The sequence below is a fragment of the Silurus meridionalis genome, chromosome 1, assembly GCF_014805685.1.
Source record: "Silurus meridionalis isolate SWU-2019-XX chromosome 1, ASM1480568v1, whole genome shotgun sequence".
Lineage (NCBI taxonomy): Eukaryota > Metazoa > Chordata > Actinopteri > Siluriformes > Siluridae > Silurus > Silurus meridionalis.
The window spans coordinates 13,636,084-13,651,433 of NC_060884.1; the positions used below are offsets into that span (position 1 = coordinate 13,636,084).

A 15,350-nucleotide genomic window follows, 5' to 3' on the forward strand; every position below is an offset into this window, starting at 1 on the left:
CTTGACATTACAAAAAAATCATATCCACCTTCATGTAAAGCCGGTGGCCTTTTTAATATATTATCTTGTCTCAGTAACGTGTGAATGCTCCTGAATCATTGGAAACAATCAACTGTGGCTCTAAGGAATGTTCATTTTTTTTCTGCTACTGATTCCCACGCAGCCACGCAGAGTTCCCTATCGAAGACACTTTTTGCACTTTTGCATTAAACATATACTTTAAAAACGAATGTACATCGCAACTTCTGATTTTTGCACTTGCTCTCACCATTTTCTTTGGCTAGTGAGCAGTCAGGACCTCCTGCGGCTGTCTCGAGCGCTTGCTCTTTTCCATAGCTGTTAATGCCTTCTCCGCTTACACTCAGTCATGTGAGGCCAAAGGCCTTGCCACTGAAGAAGTCCTCTCATGAGTGGGATGAGCTCAGCATTCCTAATTCCACCGCTGACGTGAGGCCAAAGGCACGTCAACTGCTTCTGCCCTGGTATTGCTGCCTTGGTCAGTTATGTGGTGGGGCGGTTTATTTAGTGTCGGCCAGTCTATTTTTTCACAAATGTGTAGTCCTTATTGACTTTCAGGCTCGCACAATGGGTGCGAACCCGTTTGCTTGAATCCATTGAATCCAATGAGTTTTTTGTCTGAAACTGCTTTATTGAAAAAGAAACTGTTCTGTCGTTTATTTTTTGTTTCCTTTCTCATGGAGAGCTGCTGTCTTACTTCAGAAAGTAGCTCAGGGTGCTGTTAACTGCCAGAAATGCAGCCAGTCTGGTTCTGCTGTTAGGATATTGGCTCTCTACCTGGGTTTAGTCAAACCATGTATATTTTAGTCCAGCACTTTAAGGAGGAAAAAGATGGGACCCTCCCTTCAGAGAAACAGGTTGAGCAGGGCCCGAAGGTTGCGTAAAGGGAGGGAGCATGTCTGATTATTTAGATATTTAGCACTGTAGATACGGTCGAAGGACAACATGGTGTAAAAAGAGTTAGCCGAGGTTAACGAACAGGGACTGAGTAGGCGTTCAGTTTCTTGACAAAGGTGGAAACATCCACAGGGCATACCGTTAAAAAGCTGGCTGGACGTGTTCCGGCACAGAAAAGGTTAAAGCGTCCGCCCCGGCCTTGTCCTAAACAAGGCGAAAGAGCATGAAATTTGTTGGAGAGAACGGTAGCTTAAAAGAGATTAAGTCCGTGCGCGTGTGTGTGTGTATGAACATGCATGTGTGTGCCTACACATTGACGCACATGTTGTTGGCTTGCTTTGTCTGTCCCCTATCTATAGTGTTTCTAAAGTCACTTTAATTTTCTTTCAATAACTTTTTTTTTATTCTATCCCTCGCTTTCACCAGTTTTCACTTTTCTGATTATATTGGACACGAAGCAAGAATTTATAATTATTCTCAGATATATGCAAAAACTGGTTGAGTGGCTAGGCTACAGTATTCTGGAGTAGAGCAACAGTTGAGAAGTTGTACAGAAAGAGTGAGAGATTTTTGGGGGAAGGGAAGTGGTGGTGAATGAAGACTGTCCACAGCAGATGCAAGCGGCCGTTGTTAAAGAGGGATTTGGGGTGGGGGACTCCAGCTGCCCATTGTTGGCAGAAACATTGAAACCATTTTTCTCTTTCCCTCTCATTCTGTCTCTCTCTCTTTTTTTCTTCCTCTCTCTCTTTCTTTCCACGCATGCTCCTGGCCCTGCTTCATCCACTCAGGCTGTGTGGGGCAGATGTGACAGGCACTGAGGAATGCAAGGAATGCGGAGGCAGTGAGAGAGAGGCAGAGGCATATGCGGGTGTGTCGGTAGGGGGAGGGGAGGAGGGGGAAGCATATGGCTGGGAATGGCTAACACAGTGCATGTGTCTCTTGCTTTCTCTCACAACTTCCTTCTGTGTCCCTCCTCTGCTCAGAACTGTGCTGCATGACTTTTATGGTCAGACAGAGGGAGAGAGCGAGCAAACGAGAGAGAGAGAAGGAGAGACAAACGGCAAGAGAGACAGGGTGACAGGAAAAGGCAGGGTCTTTATATAACATATATATGAGATTTGAAGATTTGTAGGCTAAACGATACACACTGTATAGGTTTGTGAACAGCGTTGGTATATCAATAGTGTTGCATTTATTAAAAAAAAGCAAAAACAAAAACTTTTTACACAATTAAACATGATTTTTCAATTCAAAATATTTTCACATCAGCTCTCATTTTATCGATAATGTAGTCCTGATAACATATCATATAAAATGCCCAGCCATAATAATAAACATTCTGCCTGCTTATCTCACATATAGATGGTTTGCTAAGAGGTTCTCCGGAGGCACCGTCCATTTAATAAAAATAAACTGTAGATATCCACCACGTATAATATAATAATAATAATAATAATAATAATAATAATAATAATAGCAGAAAAACTGATGTTAACTGTGTTAGCCAGACTTAATTTGTTTATAGTAATCACCCTAAGTGATATCGCTTCAAACAATTCGGACATTTTCACAACGAGTACATTTTTAAATATTGATTTGCACCCAAGTAAAGCTTCAAGCAGCGTCTTTTTTTTCTGACAATCGAAGAATGACAGAGAGCGAGTTGTAGAATGAGACAGACCCAGGTGTTAGACCACTAGCCGATCCACGGTTTCCAATTTCCTCCTGTAATCCCTGTGCATGCAGAAATAGCCGCTCTCAATGCTATAAGCAACAGAGGGGAAACGAAAGATGGCATGGCTGTCTCTAGTATACGCAAACACGCGCACACACACACACACACACACACACACATGCTTCTTCATGCTTACAATTCTTTAGACCTATCTGTCTGCTCAACTATTTAGCTGGAAAAAACTCTCAAAGCCAAAAGACCTCTTTGCCTAAGAATGACATGTATGAGCACAGACAAGTCTTTCCAAAACATTGATTTCGGGAAGACATTTGAAAAGATTTCAAAAAATGAAGATTCGAGTTCAGATCAGATGCATCCGATCGTGCTATTAATTATACACTGAATGTAATATATAACGATGACCTAGATTTCATGTTATGCGTTGTATGTTATTGTGGGGGCCGATGTTTATTTTGAGGATGACCTGCTCTTTTTGTATCAGCCTTCATGCTCACCTCATTAGATCTTCAAAGCTTTTTGAGAGGGTGCGAGTGTGTTGACTTTAGCGCGTTCTTTGACTGCCATCTTGTGGTCATGAAAAGTATAGCAAACCTTTTCCACATCATTGTTCTTCTCCTGTCTCCACAGGCCGTAATGAGCTCATTGCCAGGTACATTAAGCTGAGGACAGGAAAAACTCGCACAAGGAAACAGGTACTTGAATTCCTTTGCCTGCTACCTAACTCACTAATTATTTAATAGTATTGTGTAAATCAAGCAGATTTAAACCTGATCAATATTTGTTTAAAGAAGCCCTAAATAATATATATATTTTGCAACCCAATAACCATAATTGTGTTATTTGCTTAATTAATGACATACGCATGCGTATGCATGATTCTTTGTCCAAACATGTCTGCATGGGCGTGTTTTAAAACCATGTTACACTCTCTTAGGTCTCTAGTCACATACAGGTGTTAGCACGGAAGAAAGTCCGCGAGTTCCAAGCAGGTATAAAGGTAGGTGTCTCTGGCTAGCCCCCTAGGGCTAGCATGCAAACAGCAGTCTCTTTCCTCTTTGGTTATGGCTTCTCTGTTCTCTTTCTTTCCCTCTTCTTTCTCTCTTTATCTCTGTTTCTCCCTCCCCCCTCTCTCTCTCTCTCTCTCTTTTTATTCCTGCCCCCTCTGTCGCTCTTCTCTTCTGCAGGTTTCTAGCCATTTGCAGGTTCTTGCCCGGAGAAAATCTCGCGAAATACAGTCAAAGCTGAAGGTATGCGCTTTCTTGCGGGTGGGGTGGGGCTTTGCAGCATTCGGCTTTGCTCTAACAAAATCGTCGAGAACGCTACCTCCTGGAACGGCCCATTCCATTGTGCCATTGTTGACCAAACCATAAAGAAGCGCCAAGTGAAAGTTCTCTTGTAGCAAAGGCTGCCTGTGTTAGATGGAGGCTGGAGTAGTGTGAGTGGTTCAGTGCTCAACACTCTTATGCTTTGTAGCAGGTTAAGGCTGAAAGTGCATGACTGCTTTGTGCTCTCTGCCTGTAGTCTTTCCTGACGCTGATTCTTTAACCTTTAACACTTGCCCTCCTTTCACCCAGAGCACCCATGTCCACCCAATCTTTCACCCTGACCACTTACACCCTGAACTCTCGCAGCACAATCCAGTGAGGTAGTTTTTTTTTTTTTTTAAGGTTGAGTTTTTCCCCTTCTTAGTGACCAAGTTATGCTGTGTATAAGAGTTAAGGAAAAATTTGAAAGAATAGTAATATTTGGCAGTAGAACATTGTATTTATCATACAGTGCATCCGGAAAGCGCTTCACTTTTTTCACATTTTGTTATGTTACAGCCTTATTCCAAAATGGATGAACTTAACTATTTTCCTCCAAATTCTACAAACAATACCCCATAATAACAACATGAAAGAAGCTGGTTTAAAATCTTTGAAAATGTATTTAAAAAAACTAATGAATTTCACATCCTTTGCCATGATGTTGAAAATTGAGCTCCGGTGCACCCTGTATTTACTGATCATCCTTGAGATGTTTCTACAACTTGATTGAAATCCACCTGTGGTCAATTCAGTTGATTGGACATAATATGGAAAGGCACACACCTGTCTATATGAGGTCCCACAGTTAAAAGTGCATGTCGGAGCACAAACCAAGCCATGAATTCCAAGGCACAGATCTCGGGAATGGTACAGAAAATATTCTGCAGCATTGAAGGTCAGTGGCCTCTATCAACCATAAAAGGAAGAAGTTGGGAACCTCCAGGACTCGGGCCAAACTGAGCGATCGGGGTAGAAGGGCTTTAGTAAGGGAGGAGACAAGAACCTGATGGTCACTCTGAGGGAGCTCCAGCTTTTTTCTGTGGCGAGAGGAGAACCTTCCAAAAATAACAACCATCCAAGCAGCACTTCACCAATCAGGCCTATATGTGACCAGACCGAAGGCACTCCTCAGTAAAAGGCACATGACACCCCACCTGGAGTTTGCCAAAAGGCACCTGAAGAACTCTCAGACCATGAGAAACAAAGAAACTCTTTGTCCTGAATGCCAAGCATCATGTCTGAAGTAAACCGGGCACCGCTCATCACCTGGCCAATACCATTCTTACAGGGAAGCATGGTGGTGGCAGCATCATGCTGTGGGGATTTTTTTTTACTGCGGCAGGAACTGGGAGACTGTAACACACTCACTGGTTCCACGCTGGAAGAAAGAAAGACAGGCAAAAATTCACCAAGCTTTCTTTATTTTCTTTCGTCCCACCCACACACTTGCAGTTCGGGACACCTTTCCACCGCCATCTGGGCTTCCCTGGTGAGTCATGGCAGTCGATGGAGTGGCTGTTTTCGCCAACGGACCCATTTCTCCTCACAGGACACAGGTGGAGCCGCAGCAGCTGCAGCACTCCTCAGTGGCCTGGTCCTGCTTCCACCACAGAGAGGTCTCCCTGGCGTCATACCTCTCTACCAGTACGAGGCAAACATACACCAAGCAGAGCTTTTTTTTAATTGACTTTTGTTTTCACCCCAGCGCTTTCCTTTTCACTAATCACTTCAGGGCTTACCCACACACTCACAGTTCGGGACGCCTTTCCCTCTTGACGTTCACCTGCCTTCCTGCGGCATCTGCCCGTCTCACTCACGGATCGGCACGCTTCTCTCTTTAGCGCCCACCCGTTTTTCCGCGCAGAGCGGCACGCCTTTTCCTGGTGTCCGCCCGAGTGCGCTCGCCAGCCAGCACGTCTTTCACCACCGCCTACCCACGCTCAGTCACTGATTAGTCTCATCCGCTGCAGGTATTTCTTACCGCTTATTCCGTCCGGCTTCGCCCTCCGCCTGCTCAACGCTGGCACAGAGACTAGTCAGATTGAACAAAAAGATGAATGTAGCAATGAACAAAGACATCCTTGATGAAAACCTGCTCCAGAGCGCTCTGGACCACACAGGACAACGAACCTAAGCTCACAGCCCAGATAACAAAGGAGTGGCTACTGGACGACTCTGTGAATATCCTTGAGTGGCCCAGCCAGAGTTCAGTCTTGAACCCGATTGAACATCTCTGGAGAGATCTGAAAATGGCCAAAAATCAATGCTCCCCATCCAACCATATGTAGCTTGAGATGTTCTGCAAAAAAAATAAAAATGGGAGAAACTTTCCAAAAATAGGTATGCCGAACTTGTAGCATCATACTCAAAAAGACTTGAGGCTGTAATTGGTGCCAAAGGTGCCTCAACAAAGTATTGAGCAAAGGCTGTGAATACTTGTGTACATGTGATATTTTCTTTTCTTTTTTAATAAATGTGCAAGATTTTAAACACACTTCTTTTACGATGTCATTATGTGGTATTGTTTGTAGAATTTTGAGGAAAATAGTACAGTTTGGAACAAGGCTGTAATGTCAAAATGTGGAAAAAGTGAAGTGCTGTGAATACTTTCGAGATGCACTGTATATGCGTTGGTATCGCCATACAGTCTTCATACAGTAAGTCCAATATGAGGTGTGCTGCTCAAGTTTCTGGCAGTAAAGTTAGACGCAAATCTACAAAGCTAGATAACATCCTAAATAGATTCACATTTAAGCTTTTGACAAAAAAGTGGTCAACTTTATCTGACTTTATACTAATTGCATTGCTTAGTAATCTGTTTCCTTCCAAAGAATATTCCTATCTCCTTTCAACTGTATTTGCATTGTATTTAAAAGCTACAGACATTTCTGCAATGTTATTTAAACATTTCGTGCATCATGAGAAGCACAAACACTTCCAAAATGCAACATGCCATAGAAAGAGTTCAAAATGATCTCCACTGTTTGTTTGTTTCTGTCTCTGTGCGGGGAATTTAAAGCAGACTTCTCTCACATATAATTAGAGCTGCATCTAATCATATCCGAGAGAGAAATAATCCAAAATCACTGCGAAAGTACATACTAAAACATAGCTCCTCTGGATGTTGTACTAACGCTCTCTCTTTTCTTTGATTCAGGCCATGAACTTGGTAAGTGGATTTAGACATTTTCTTGGCTTTACCACATGCTGCTTAGCAACCCTAATGCCCAGCACTGCCTCTTCCGCCCTCCACAGCCTCAGCCTTCCACATGCATACAGTTTCTGTGAGCTTTGATGTGTCTTCATAATAGCTGGACGTTGCGTCTCCATGCATTCGCTGCTTCACCTTACTTCTGTCCCATGACCTGTTTGCTTCTAGTGACTCGTACGATTTGTGTGGAAAAAATATGAAATGGGAATTTAGGTTTTTACTACTGTTAGGCGAGTGCTATAACAGCGCGAGAGAGATGCTAAACGTGTACATACTTGCTTGAATTTCTGCTTTAAACCCATGTTTTTTGTTAGCAATGCCTGCATGCCTCGAATGTGTCCTGATTTAAGCAACATTAAAACAATTATTAGGCAAGGTTTATTTGAACCCGGTTTACTGGCTGCGAACTTTCAGGAGAAAAATAGCGTCCGTTAAACCGGTGCTTAACGGACCTGGCTGTTTGGCTCAGTGCTGTCTCATTTCACAACGTGCGCTCAGGGGCTGACCTGTAGATCACTTCTCCTAACTGCTTCTGCCTGTCTCTTGCTTTTTTCTGCTTTTAGGGAAACCCAGAGGAGCACTGCAAACAAATTAAACTAGATCAAGAAGTTAATCCATATTTTCTGTGTGTATGTATACCTATTCATACATACATATAGTGGGAAACATAAGTATTAAACACATCAGCATTTTTATTTGTATTTTTTCAGTTAAATTAAGTTTCAACGCAGAATTTCACATGACATTTTGACCAGACTTTGGGATTAACTCCACACAAATACAGAAGTCAGTATATTACAATCCATAAAAAAGTGCGGCATGGCAACCTCGTATTGGTCGAAAAGGCTCAACCACCTCTAAATTCAAGCATACAAACATCTTATGTTGGGTAAAGGCAAGGAGCTCACTTGTGACCTTTGTAACAGGATGGTTGCGCTCCATAACAACAGCACTGGCTTCCAACAGATTCCGCAACTCCTAAATTTTCCTGTAAGCACCACCGGAGGCCATTATCCACAAGTGGACAAACATCAATCCGCCATCGACCCACAATGCACAGGAGCTCCTTGCAAGGTTTCTGATCAGGGAGTCAGAAAGTTAGTCAGAAGAGCCAGGGACCGCTCAGAAAGACCATCCAGAAAGACTTGAAAGCAGCTGATAGAGTTGCCTACTTTTTTCTTAGTGGCAACTCTACCTGCTACTTTGGAGTCTTTCACTATGACCCCATGCACATTATTTCAGAAAAGGCATGTTGAAACTCATTTGAAGTTCGTCACACAACATTTGGAAAGGCCTGTAAATTACAGGGAGAATGTATTTTGGTTTGATGATTCAAACTTTTTGGGGATAATACATTATTTATGGGCATTCAAGGACTCCTTACATACAGTTCAAGCACAAACAATTAACAACAATGGGAAAAAAACACTATACAACCAATAACACATGTATACATGTAATAACACATTCCATCTTTGGAGGAGCATCTTTGCATATGACCCTAAAATACCATACCAACAGTGAAGTTTGAAGGTTGAAGCATCATGATATATATATATATATATTTATTTATTTATTACTGGCTAATATCCATATTATTGAATTGAAGATGAACGGAGCCATGTAGCAGGAATCTCTTGAGATGAATCTGTTGCCATCCACCAGGATGATGAGAATGAAATCCAAGTGGACCTGCCAGCAAGACACTGATCTAAAATATACTGCAAGAAGGCTCTAAATTGATTTTTTCATAGAAAGAAATTTGTTTTTGGAATGGCACAGTCAATATTCAGATTAAAATCTAAAAGCGCTTTTGTGGAAGGAACTGAAGATCACAGGATTCCCTCCAGAATATATTCAAGATTTAAATACACTCTGGTTAGAAGAATTGACACAAGGCATTACTACAAACAAATCTTTTCACCAATTAAATATACATTTTAGTTCAATACTATTTTTTTCTAGTATCACTCCATGAAATTAAGTATAATTATTTTGATGGATTATATTAATATTTATTTAACTGCATACATATCTTTAGTTTTTAATTGGTGGTCAACAATTCACATGAATTGCTGCACTGGAACAGTGTTAAAAAAAAAAAAGAAAATCATGTTTAATACTTATTTTCCCCACTGTGCATACTATTTCTAATATTTGGATTCTTTATGTGCTCTCTGACTTCCTTCTTTGGCATTCTAGCCGACATTGTCTGCATTTGTTTATGTTTTTGATGCTTTTACATCATGGATTACATCATAAACAATAGACAGTTTGCAGAATTGTTCCAAGCCCTGCATAATGAAATGCAAAGTTCAATCTTATTTAACTCCTTATCCAACTTTTGAGTGTACGTGGGCAATAGCATTCTATTTTTCTGACTAGTGCGTCTTGCTTATTTTTAGGATCAAGCATCCAAAGACAAGGCTCTTCAGAATATGGCGTCGTTGTCCTCGGCCCAGATAGTGTCTCCAAATCTGATCAAGAGCCAGCTTCCACCACTGCCCCAGCCACCTTATGCACCTCCACCTCGGGTCAGTAATGCCCCTTAATGCTCCCCTAGCTCATGCCCTGAAACACATACACACTAATCATCCATTTACAACTTTAATATTTGTTTGTTTTCTTCTGCTTTTTATAGTTTTGGTCAGGTCCAATTCCAGGACAGCCTGGACCCTCTCAGGAGTAAGTATCATTTCTAAAATCTGTGTAGTCAGTGTGTGGTTTAGTTTCGAATAACCCCAAGTTATGCATACCGATGTGCATATTGGGTAAGGAGGCACTGTAGCATAACATGTATGTAAAGTCAAGGGAAATGGTGCACCTCACAAATGACACTATTGTCTAACAGTACAACATTATTGTTGTTACAGCATCAAGCCTTTTGTACATCCCTACACAAACCTATCCGGACCTGTTCCACCTCCCATATCTGGTACGCTTTTACTGTATGTTTGCTGTGTGCATGTCTTGTTTGTGCTGTGTTTCACCGGTGCCCCTTTTGTGCCTGCTGTACAGCGTACGAGCCCTTGGCACCCCCTCTGCCCCCGGTCGCCACTGCCGTGCCTGTGTGGCAGGACCGCACCATCGCCTCCTCCAAGCTGCGCATGCTCGAGTACTCCGCCTTCATGGAGGTTCCCAGAGACCAGGACACTGTGAGTGACTGCACACTGGTATATCATCTTAGACATAGGGGGCCTTCTTGAAATTTCTATAGCGCTTTTCACAACGGACATTGTCTCAAAGCAGCTTAACAGAATTGAACAGTTAAGGTGAAAGATGTGTATTTATCCCTGACGAGCAGCCGTGGCGAAAGTCACTCCTTTATTTTAGTGTATTTGGTTTGTAAAAAATTGCCTGGTAATATTTAACTGGAGTACAAAACTTAAATATAATGCTCTGCTTTCCTTTTTACAGTACAGCAAACATTTGTTTGTGCACATCGGTCAGACCAACCCATCATACAGCGATCCCCTGCTAGAGGCAGTGGACATACGGCAGATCTACGACAAGTTCCCAGAGAAGAAGGGAGGGCTGAAAGAGCTTTATGAAAAGGGCCCGCAAAACGCCTTTTTTCTGGTCAAGTTCTGGGTGGGTATTTTTCACTTGCTGGAGAGGATTAATATGACCAATCCTACTGAAACGTAGATAAATAACAAGGATAGAACTTCAGCCAAGAGTTTGACCTGTTTTGCTTATGTGATTTAGGCGGACCTGAATAGTAGCGATATGCAGGACGGCCCGGGATCTTTCTACGGCGTCAGCAGCCAATACTGCAGCACTGAGAATATGACCATCACCGTCTCAACAAAAGTCTGCTCATTTGGCAAACAGGTGGTGGAGAAAGTAGAGGTGAGTTTATATTCTAATTGATCTATATAGCATACAAGCCCTCGAAGCATGTTGATTTACAGTAGATAATTATATTGAACATTAAACTGGCTGGTGTGGTCCAGCAGGTGGTAGTAATTCATTGTGCAGTGATTCTGAATCCCTCTTACACATACATGCCCAGCTTTATATAAAATTTTCCTAGACCCTCATGGCAATAAAGAGTACCGTATTTTCCGGACTATAAGCCGCTACATTTTTCCCACGCTTGGAACCCCGCTGCTTAAACAACGAAGTGGCTAATTTATGGATTTTTCCTGGGTTTTCTCGGTTTCAAGGTTTACAAGATTCAAGCCAAAAATCTGAGCCCCATAACATTAGACCAATGAAATTGCGAACGGGTTCAGGTGAACCAATGAAATTCTTTATATTAAATCAGATGCGCTCCCACTGAATCGGGCCGCACCACATCATAAATATGGATGAGGTTCCTCTGACGTTTGACCTGCCGCTCACTCGGACTGGCAACAGGAAATGCGAATCATTCGTCACGCTGAAAACAACCGGGCATGAAAAAACACACTTCACCTGTGTTCTGAGCTGCACGGCATCGGGAGAAAAGATTCACCGATGGTGATTTTTAAACGCACGACGAAGCCAATAGAAAAACTCCCGAGAGAAATTGTTGTGTTTAGATACAAGCCGTGTTACAGACACTGTCTTTCGTTAAAGCCTGTGTAAAGTTCATTAGTTTCAGTGTAGACAGTATAGACAGGTGCGGCTTATTTATGTTCAAAATAAAAATCTTTGTAAAATTCAGTGGGTGCGGCTTATATTTGGGTGTGCTTAATAGTCTGGAAATTACGGTATTTCATCTGAAATGTACAAACAATTGATTATATTTTCTCGTATATGCATTTGACTGACAGACGGAGTACGCACGAGTCGAAGGAGGAAAGTGTGTGTACAGGATCCACCGCTCGCCCATGTGCGAATACATGATCAACTTCATCCACAAGCTCAAGCACCTGCCTGAGAAATACATGATGAACAGCGTCTTGGAGAACTTCACCATTTTACAGGTTCGACAGTACAAATCCGTTGTTTTTTTATTTGCATTTTTTATCTAAATATGTGCAGATATTTGTGATACAGTTCTAACCATCCTATGAGTTTTTTTAATGTTTTCTTTTTCTTTCCAGGTGGTGACTAACAGGGAAACACAGGAAACTCTGCTTTGCATAGCGTTTGTATTCGAAGTGTCGACGAGCGAACACGGGGCACAGTACCACGTCTACCGTCTCATTAAAGACTAGCCACTCTGCCAGAACGGGTTTTGCCAACAGACATTCTGTCTTTTTGTCCAGACGTCAGAGCAATACACCAGCATGTAGCCAAGAACGGAGACGTTTGTCGTTTCCGTACCGATTCGGGTAAAAGTGGATGGAGACTCAAAAAAAAAAAAAAGAAAAAAAGAAAAGAAAGAGTCACGCACAAACGGAAATTAGAAAAGTAGTATTGCTCTGTTTAAAGGACAGTGTTTTTATTTTTTTTATTTTATACATATTTAAATGCCTTAAAAACAAAGTGGGTCTCACAGGTTTTACTGCATACAACTTCTAAATGTAAATTGTTTTGGCTCTTTCTGTTATACTGAGGGACTATGAATGTTGAACACGTTGGCAGGAAGGTGAGGTTTTAGCGTTTCGAAGACAACGTGTGTCTTTAGGCACACAGTGCATATTCGAAGGGTAAAGACAAGGGCAGAAATGGATTTCTTTCAATAGGACAGGTTCGATGAAAAGATACTGCTACTGTTTCTCCTACATGGGAACAATATAGAGCAATAAACTGAATTAGCAAGAGTATGAATCAAAGGACGTACAGTTTGACATGTAGTGCGCAATATTTAAAGGCAACAAATTATTATTATTTCTTTTTCAGCCCATGTAGAGAGTGAGAAACACTGCAACTTTTACATTTACATTGACCTGCCCTTTATCTAACAAGAAGGTGTCAGAAAAAAAGAAGGTTTACACGCCCACTATACAAGTCGGTGAAAATCACAAGTGCCTCTGTCCAAAGAACTCGGTGTGGGTGACATTCTGAAGTGCCTTTTGACTACCTCTTGAGATAAATCAGTACAAATATTTGCTAGGGTTTTGATACTAGAGCATGATTTAAGCAATTACATTTTAATCAAATGTCACTTCAGTTCTTTGTTCAGTTTGTTTACTTGTAGCGAGTACATTGAAGCACGAGTATGCATTCGATTGGCCTTGTTACAAATAGATAAAGACATATTTTCCTAAAATGAGGTTAACTAAGTGGATAAATTCATTGTCAGCATGTCGATGTGTTTAAATCTTTCTGCTAACACAAAGAAGATGGCTTATCTGTGGCTGCCTATGGGTCATTTTTGGATGGTAGTGGTACTATACCCCTAAATGTTCCTTTTTTTTATGTTTGTTTGTTTTTGTTTTTTGACAATGGAAAGTCCTGCCTTTAGTTATTGTGTTCTCTGGTGCTTTTGGATCATTAGAAGAGATTCAGCAAAATTAAACTCTGCCTAATCTGAGATTTGACTTCTCCCACTCAAGCCTATTTGCCATACATCTTTTTGGTGAATGGAATATTCTTTGGGCATGCCAAAGTAAATACAAACTGTTCTATGTATTTTAGTCTAATAATTATTTTTAAATTAAGAAGTCCCTTCATCCTTGCATTGTCATCCTATAGTCTACGTAGTGGGGAAAGCTGTCCACCCTTTGTTCTTTACGAAAAGTATGGTACCATATTGTTTCTAATAAAAAAAAATAAAAATAAAAAAAAATCAAGTTTGAAAAAATGTAACTGTTAAACTGAAACAAAGTGCACACAATTTGTCTCCCGGTTTACCATTATGCTTCCAATGCAACAGAAGAGGCTTGGATGAAATATATAGTTGCAGTTCCTGTGCTGACAGTATTTGTTAATTCATTAAATTCCTTGTGAAGGTTTTGCATAAGCTTTAATTGAACTTACTGAAGATTGAATTAATGATTTTTGAAAAGAAAAAAAAAAAGTCCAGAAATCCATTTATCAAATCCATTCATGTTGCATGGTACTTCATGGTAAAAGGACAGTGACATGTTTAAGTACTCCTAAGCTATCATTGGAATGGTACAGCCGTAGCCTATAAATGGTGGCGTCTGTGAAATTTCATAGCTTCCTCAAATGTACTTTTTTTTTTTTTTTTTTTTTTTTTTTAACCAAGCTCCTTTTTTTTATTGTTATTAATTATTAATTTTATGTTTGCTCTTTGACTTTCAGTTAATGCTGTTTGCATCAATTGAAAATTGTGTGTTACTGTTGAGATTTTATATAATAATCTAAATGGTGTTGGAGTTTTCTTTCCCTCCCCCCTCAATACCCAGTAACGGTTCACTGTGATCTTGGTTACCAAATGTGCATTGAAGTCATTTATATTATATACAATGTGAGGGTTTTGTACAATATTATCTAAACAACAATACCAATACAGCAATACCAATAAAAAAAAAAGTCATGCTCCCCTTGGGACATTTGTGTGATGAAATATTAGCCTGTATTTTCCTACTTGACATGCTTGACTCTGCTGTATAGCTTCGACTTCAGCTGGTTTTGTAACAGTAGTCAGTGAGGTTATTATAATGCACTCTAGTAGTTCTAAGTAAATATTTAGTCATTTTAAAAACAACTCCAGTTCCAAAAAAAATTTGAAGCTGTGTAAAATGGAAGTTAAAAAACAGAATAGAATGATTTGCAAATCTCAAATCCATAATTTATTCACAGTAGCACACAGTAGCATAATGCTGAGAGTACATTATACTAAATAGAAACAGCTGGAGAAACATTTTGCAACTAATTTTGTAAGCTTTCAAAGTGTCAGTAACATGATTGGGTGTAAAACAAAGAGGCAGAGTATCTGTTAAGTAAAGATTGGCAGAGGTTCCACTACATCATCTATTCATTCTGATTAGTTTGAATGCCCCAAATGACCCTATTAACTCAAAGAAACCTTGACTATGTATATAAACTATTGTACTACCTCTTATGTTCTGGACCACAAGCGAACTATTTATCTGGAACCATGCACTCCTTAGGCAATGCATTTCATAGATAAAACTTAAAATATGTACTGATACCAAAGTAAAAACGCTTGCTTGGTCAGACCTATTCTTAAGACGGTTATAAACAAACAGTGATGGACAAGGAAGAAAATGTAATTCGTTATTGAACTTAAGTACCTTTTTCATGTATCTGTACTTTACTGAAGTATTTCCATTTGGGGAAACTACGACTTTAACTTCACTACATTTCAAAGTCAAATATTTTACTTTTTACTCAACTACATTTTGCTAAATCAGTT

General features: G+C 40.5%; 1 protein-coding gene across 6 annotated transcripts in view; it reads left to right on the plus strand.

Annotated features, from left to right (window-relative positions):
- The window catches only part of tead3b (TEA domain family member 3 b), a 30,839-nt gene extending 16,302 nt beyond the window's left edge, over nucleotides 1-14,537 (plus strand). Inside the window, exons 4-15 of one of the 6 annotated variants that reach the window (XM_046849712.1) lie at nucleotides 3,239-3,303; nucleotides 3,546-3,608; nucleotides 3,796-3,858; nucleotides 7,076-7,087; nucleotides 9,535-9,663; nucleotides 9,771-9,814; nucleotides 10,003-10,064; nucleotides 10,148-10,284; nucleotides 10,547-10,720; nucleotides 10,838-10,981; nucleotides 11,890-12,042; nucleotides 12,163-14,537. In XM_046849712.1, the coding sequence (XP_046705668.1) occupies nucleotides 3,239-3,303; nucleotides 3,546-3,608; nucleotides 3,796-3,858; nucleotides 7,076-7,087; nucleotides 9,535-9,663; nucleotides 9,771-9,814; nucleotides 10,003-10,064; nucleotides 10,148-10,284; nucleotides 10,547-10,720; nucleotides 10,838-10,981; nucleotides 11,890-12,042; nucleotides 12,163-12,276 (1,160 nt within the window). In that variant the 3' untranslated portion in view covers nucleotides 12,277-14,537. The remainder of the gene's footprint in view (nucleotides 1-3,238; nucleotides 3,304-3,545; nucleotides 3,609-3,795; nucleotides 3,859-7,075; nucleotides 7,088-9,534; nucleotides 9,664-9,770; nucleotides 9,815-10,002; nucleotides 10,065-10,147; nucleotides 10,285-10,546; nucleotides 10,721-10,837; nucleotides 10,982-11,889; nucleotides 12,043-12,162) is intronic. The other 5 variants (XM_046849720.1, XM_046849728.1, XM_046849738.1 and 2 more) reach the window with 5 other exon arrangements.
- The last annotated feature ends 813 nt before the right edge of the window (nucleotides 14,538-15,350 follow it).